This window comes from Myotis brandtii, unplaced genomic scaffold, assembly GCF_000412655.1.
Source record: "Myotis brandtii unplaced genomic scaffold, ASM41265v1 scaffold351, whole genome shotgun sequence".
Classification (NCBI taxonomy): Eukaryota; Metazoa; Chordata; class Mammalia; order Chiroptera; family Vespertilionidae; genus Myotis; species Myotis brandtii.
This window is the reverse complement of record NW_005363502.1, coordinates 2,596,784-2,603,689: the sequence shown is the minus strand read 5'-3', so window position 1 is coordinate 2,603,689 and position 6,906 is coordinate 2,596,784. Positions and strand designations below refer to the sequence as shown.

Here is a 6,906-nt window from a genome sequence, read left to right as displayed (position 1 = left end):
GCCACCCGGGAGCAGGCCTAAGCCAGCAGGTCGTTATCTCCCGAGGGGTCCCAGACTGCGAGAGGGCACAGGCCGGGCTGGGGGACCCCCCTCCCCCTGCCCCCCAGTGCACAAATTTTTGTGCACCGGGCCTCTAGTATTATTATATAACACTATTTTTCTTACTGTATATTTCTCCTTTAAATATTTGATTCATTTTTATAAGGTTATAATCTTTCTATTGATGATTGACAGTTGAGGCAGTTTCTTACATTTCTATGCAACTTCTCTATTTACCTTTTTATTTTGAAATAGTTAGGCTCACAGGAATTTGCAAAGGGTATACAGAAAGGTGTTGTGTACCTTTCACCCAGTTTTCCCCAATACCCTAATGGCTAATGATGTTATTTGCATTTTCCTAATGGCCTATAATGTTGAACATCTTCTCGGGTGCTTATTTGCCACTCTCTTTATTTTTCCTCTTTAATAAAATGTCTCTTCTTTACTCTGGCCCATTTTCAGATTGGATTATTTGTTACAAACAAAATTGTTTGATAGTTCTTTATTTTTGTGTGTGTATATTTCCTCCTAGACTGTAGCTTGTCTTTTCATTCTCGTACCAGGGTTTTTTATAAAGCAAAGTTTTAAATTTTGATGAAGTCCAATTTATCTTTTTTTTTTATGGATTATACTTTTAGTATCTTGTCTAAGAACTCTTCACCTAACCTTAGGTCCCAAAGATTTTCTCTGTGTTATGTAGAAAAGTTTTAGTTTTCCGTTTAAACCTGTGACTCATTTTGAGTTGATTTTGATTAAGTTTAAGTCAAGATTCTTATTTCTACTTGTGCAGAGGACGAATTGCTCCACCATGTTGAAAGGCTCTTTTTCTTTCACTGGATTATTTTTGTACCTTCTTCAGTTTCTGCAAAACTTTCTAGATGCAGTATTGGTATACTAAAGTGTATTTTTGTGTATAATTGCCATATCTATAATAATAAAAGCATAATATGCTAATTAGACTGGACATCCTTCTGGACGACCTTCTGGACAAAGTCAGGGCTGCGAGGGAAGCCTGGGTCCCGGGTGCTGGAGGGAAGCTGGTGCCAGCAGCTGGGGGAAGGAAGGCCTACTCTTGCACAAATTTTGTGCATCAGGCCTCTAGTGTTCTCATAGTTAACATTTCCCAACCTGATTTCTCTTGTCAAATCATTTGGGGAGGTTTCCTAAACTACCACATGGTCAACTGGCCAGGGCAAGAAACATAACTTCTTGCTTGAATACACCTCTCTGTGTTGTAACATAAGCCTTTAATGTTAATATGCTGTTTTCCTGGAAAATATAAACCAGTTTGACTAATTATAGTTAATTTAGTTTTAAAATATATATCACACACTAGAGGCCCACTGCATGAGATTCATTCACTTGGTGGGGCCCCTCGGCCCGGCCTGCGCCCTCTCACAGTCCGGGACCCCTTGGGGGGATGTCCGCCTGCCGGCTTAGGCCCGATCCCCCCTGCTAAGCCGGCAGTCAGACATCCCTCTCACCATCCGGGACCCCTCACTCCTTATCGCCCACCTGCAGAGAAGGCGGGAGAGGCTCCCGCCACTGCCGCTGCACTTACCAGTCAGAAGCTGGGCTTGCTGCTCCTTAGCACTGCCTTGGAGGTGGAAGAGGCTCCCGCCACCACCGCTGTGCTCACCAGCGGTGAGCCTGGCTTCTGGCTGAGCAGCGCTCCCCCTGTGGGAGCACACTGACCACCAGGGGCAGCTCCTGCATTGAGCATCTGCCCCCTGGTGGTCAGTGCGTTATAGTGACCGGTAGTTCTGCCGTTCGGTTGATTTGCATATTAGGCCTTTATTATATAGGATTATTGCAACATACTGCTTAATAAGCCTTACAGAATTTTTAATTCACTTGCTTTGTATTTTAGTCCTTTACAGGTGGAGGATACAGATTGGGTAATTCCATTTGTAAACAGTCTGAATACATCTATGGAGAAAATCAGATGCAAGATGTAGGTACAGTAATCAAAGTGAAAAATTATAGATATTTGCCTCTAGTTACTACTGTTTATTTTAAAATTAAAAGTTGGTAATATAAATATCTTTTTGTTTTCTTAATTTGTAAAACAGATTAAAAGGCCTAATTTGTAAGTTTTCAGTCTCAAATTTTATCTTTTGTATCCCTAATGTGCCTTGCACTTAGAGATACATAACTATTTGTTGAATTGTATGATTCACTGTAAAATAAGCTTATAAATGTATGATGATGATTATTATAAATGGTGTACTGTTACGATATAGAATGAGCTGAGTTGTAAACATAGCAACACCTAAGTCATTATTTCATTTACCTTTTGAAATTTCGGAGTTATAACTTTATTTTAAACATGTAGTTTAGCCTTGGCGGGTCCCTAGAAATTCTGTCTTGCACCTTGGAATGAATATTTAAGTTCTGAATTAGAAAATATGGACACAGAAGGAGAAGGTGGGTGCAGAGTGCAGCTGAATGATCTCATTGCTTTTGTTTTCTCAATGAACTAGAAATAATTGTGCCTTGAAGCCAGGGCCCAGGTGTGGGACCTGTGGGACCTTTGGTATTTCAGCCATGGTCCATTTGTTAAGCTGAACACAAATCTGCTTAGCAGACACACATGGTTTCACGTATGTCTTTATTTTAACTGTGAATAAGGAGAGTACAAATAACTCCATATTTTAAATTAAGTTGTTTAAAATTACATTTAAAACTTAAGATTGTTTGATGCAAATAGATTTTTGTATTTTCTTTATTTTTTTTCTGTGCTCAAAAGGTTCAGATTTTGCTTAAGTTGTGGAGCAATGGTTTCAGTTTAGATGATGGAGAATTGAGACCGTACAATGATCCAGTGAATGCTCAATTTCTGGAGTCTGTTAAAAGAGGGTAAGCTGTATTATTGTGTTCTATTTGTTATTCACGGTGGGAGTTTTTTTGTTTTGTTTTGTTTTTTTGTTTTTGTTTTTGTTTTTTAAGCAGAATGCCATTCAGTAGGACTCTAGTGGTATCTAAGAATTGGATTATGTAAGTGACTCCTGGGGGAAGGGTATTTCTAAGTATATAAAGGACATATTATTGTCTATAAGTTACTGTTTTCACCTGTGGGGAGTGGGAAGGCAGTAAGACATTCGTCCCTTTAAAAATCTGATGAAGCTATGGTCCCAACTCTAAGAAGAACCACCTCAGTATAATCAATTAATTGATTAGCATGTAGTTGCCATCCACTAAGCCACTGTCCTGCTTACTGTTGACAGGGTGACTCATTGCATGTATGCCTGAAATTCAGCAGCTTATATTAGAAATCTTTTAAAGTGGCATTACTGCTGGCAGAAGATTTCAAAAGGTTAGTTTGAAGTTATAATTTATGAAAGTAAACCAATATACAGTACTCTGACCCACCTTTAGAACATCATAACTCACTAGCCCTTCTTACTGAAGAATAAGATATTTTACTGAGATATTGGTGATGAACTGGGAGATTTAAGTAGCAGTAAAGGGACTGGAGTAGGAGGTTATACCCCACCCAGGAACTGAAGACAGGGCTTTTCCAAGTGATGAAATATATCCAAGTGGAGTAGAGATGAAACTCATTGGAGTTGAGATAGTGAAAGAACACTCTGGAGAAAGGGTATTTTAGAACATTAATTAGCATGAATTTTGAATTTGAATTCATCAAAGATAACGTCAGGATATCAAAAAAAGGCAAGACATGCTGTAAGCTGTAGGCAGTATGCTGAAGTCATTGAGAAGGGTGGGAGGCTGACCTGGGAGGCAGTATATGATAGTTTAAGTCAATGCTATGGACTGGGAACCCTGCAGAGTCACTGGGAAGAGATGGGAGTGATAAGTAGGGAAAGGGTTCATCTGCTAAGTGAAGATCAGCAGAACAGTTAAAATTGATGCTTATTTCAAGATGGTAGAAGAAAAGAACTTATTGATGACGAATGTATTATAGATGAAAACTAATTTGTTAAGTGAAAATAATCTCTAAACTTTGTAGGCTACTGTTCACACAGTATGATATACTAATTTTTTAAAAAATTTGAGTCACACCATATTCTCAAACAAATTATGATCAAGAATAGTTTTAGAAAAGACTCCTTGAAAGCAGTGATTGATATCAGACAGTGATTGTCAGTTATGTAATTGTTGTTCCCTTTTTATAACAAATATTTTGTAATACATCTTCAGTATCTCCAAAGAAAAATTCATAAATCTATGTATATTATTTCCAAAAAATTAAAGTAAATTTTATCTTACAAATATTGAGGGACTAAAAGAAAGTAATTTACCATAAAATTATACATATTTCAGTTTCTAAATGCCCGAGTATGACCACACCAGAAGATATAACAAAGCAGCCAGATAATTTGCACTTATGAGCAGACTGGCACTTCTCACATAAATGTGACAGGCATAAAAACAGAATAGGGAGGTATAGGAAGTTGGCAACTTCATTACTATAAGTGGCAGTGCAGTCAGGGATTTGTTCTAAACAAAAGAAGTTGCAGTCTTTCCTCAGTTTATATGGAAGATAGAAATTGCAAAGCATATTAAAACAGCACACACACAAAAACAGGTTTTGAGGTTTTGCTTATATGTAAGACAGAGCCTAAGCCTTGGGTTTTAGGCTCAGACATTATAAACAGTGTCATTCGTCATCATATGACTCCCTGGCAGGGTATTCAGTGGTTCTGTGGAACCCGAGACAAGTCTTCATTGTTCAAGATGGCTCCCCCGTGTCAGAGCATCATTCATCCCCTGCCCTGACTGGGCAGCAGCACTCAGCAGCCACGCAACAATCAAAAATATCCCTATCATTTTGAAAACCTCTTCCAGGAGTTTGGAAAGAAATATCTGCATTAACTGTTATGTCCTCATAGGAATTTCCTAGTGTTAATTTAGGTAAGAATTGCTGCCTTACAATTTATCAGAAGCACTCCAAGATCACTATGACAACAAAAATCCCTATGTTGAGAATCTCTAAGGAATGATGTGATGCAACTTTAAGAAAGAAATATCTATAGATAAAGAAATATCAATCATCACAGAAACGTTTATATTACAAATTTATGCAAAAATTGTGATTTTCCAGTATAGCTCACAACTTGATTATATCAATATCAACAGTATAGATTCTTTTTTTTTTTTTCCCAAAACTTAACTAAAACCTTTTTCCCTTTTTTAAAAGAGAAATTCCCCCGGAGCTTCAGCGACTGGTTCATGGTGGCCAAGTGAACTTGGATATGGAGGATCATCAGGATCAAGAATACATAAAACCCAGATTGAGGTTCAAGGCTTTTAGTGGAGATGGACAAAAACTTGGAAGGTAGAATCCTAAAATGAGAAAAATACTTGTGTGTGTTCAACATGAATTTCCTTTGGGAATAAAATATATCAAAATAATCTAGAAAGTAAAAACTAAAACTTTGCTGATGGAATTAGATATGCAAATCTGGTGACAATATTAGTAGCTAATACTTAGATAGCAGTTACCACATTCTTGGTCCTCTAAGCACTTTACATACATTAACTCATTTAATCTTCACAACCACTTTTCCCTATGGATCCTGTTATCCCTCCTTTTGCAGATGCAGTATTTTGCCCAAATTGATTGAGGTGGAATGTGATTAGCATGTAGAATTCAAACCAGGAACTCTGGCTCCAGAGTCTGTGCTTTTACCATTAGATCATCTTGTCTCTATCTAATTACATAGTGTCAAAGGGGGATTTTGGAAGGGGTTGTTAATTAGATAAAACAATAGATATCTTAGATCATAGCTTTAAGCATGCTTAGGTGCCACTGAGCTCTTGCAGCAAAGCAGTGTGCTTAAGTTGGTTTTTCTCAATACATTTTAAGCAGCCAAAGTCTTTCTTCAAGTTATGGAAGCCCAATATGTATTTAAAACACATATGAAACCTGAGTTCCTCTGGTTGTAAGAGAAGGAGGAATTATCTCAGACATTTCCCAAGAACCCCTTGGATTCTGCTGAGCATAATTTAGAAACCAATATGCATGGTTTAGTGTATGAGTGGACTCCTTTATAACAGCCTGGCTTAAAAGACTCTTCATAAATCTTGTAAAATAAGTTAGTACAGGCTATCCTCTATTTGTCCACATTATCACTACAGGTGACCTGTGGAATTGATGCATCAGTCATGTGTCCCACATGCCCTTTTGTGCATGTTTTATTCCTTTTCATATAATTCCTTCCCTTCCAAGTTCTTTTCATTTGCATTGGGCACACTGGTTCTCTATTCCCCTCTCCTCAGAATAGGAAAGAATTCAGTATCGGTTCTTTATCCTTGTCTTTCATATCTTGAGTCTCCATTTCTGTATCCTTTTCTGCTTTTGTTATTGGAGAAAAACGTTCCTCATCTTCCCCCATCACTAGTGGGAGTGGGGTTCTTGAGGTACCGCTGCAATAAGCATTTCCGGAGACTTCCACAGGAGGACGCGATATAGTAGAAAACTTTATTTCTTTGGAATTACACCCCTCAGTTTCCAAAGTCTCATTTCCCTTAGTCCAGTCATAGAAGGAGTGTAGCTGAGGTTTCAGTAAAGCTAAAATCAGAGCCAGGGTCCAGAGTTTTTGTTCCATGTTGTAGTCGGGTCCAGTTCAGTATCAAGCTAGTTGCAGTCCATTAGTCCATTGTGTGTAGGGGTCCACATGGTCGTGGGCCACATGGGAGAATGCAAGGAAGCCAAGTGTGCCAAGAGCATAAGAGAATGAGCTTCTTTGTTTAGGGGTTTATATATCCAAAATTTCCATGCACTTGCAGTGGCCACACTCATTCTGGCCAACCATCTCTGTCACCAGGTGTGATTGACTGGCAAGTACCTTTCCTTTGTCATCCCAGCTTTACTGGGCATGCGTCTATCTTCCCTATGTC

General features: G+C 38.4%; 1 protein-coding gene across 2 annotated transcripts in view; it reads left to right on the top strand.

The window, feature by feature from the left end:
- UBXN2B (UBX domain protein 2B) overlaps nucleotides 1-6,906 on the top strand; it is a 29,286-nt gene that overhangs the window by 3,659 nt on the left and 18,721 nt on the right. For both annotated transcript variants that reach the window (XM_014544108.1, XM_014544107.1), the window contains exons 3-5: nucleotides 1,910-1,993; nucleotides 2,789-2,898; nucleotides 5,204-5,341. In XM_014544108.1, the coding sequence (XP_014399594.1) occupies nucleotides 1,985-1,993; nucleotides 2,789-2,898; nucleotides 5,204-5,341 (257 nt within the window). In that variant the 5' untranslated portion in view covers nucleotides 1,910-1,984. The remainder of the gene's footprint in view (nucleotides 1-1,909; nucleotides 1,994-2,788; nucleotides 2,899-5,203; nucleotides 5,342-6,906) is intronic.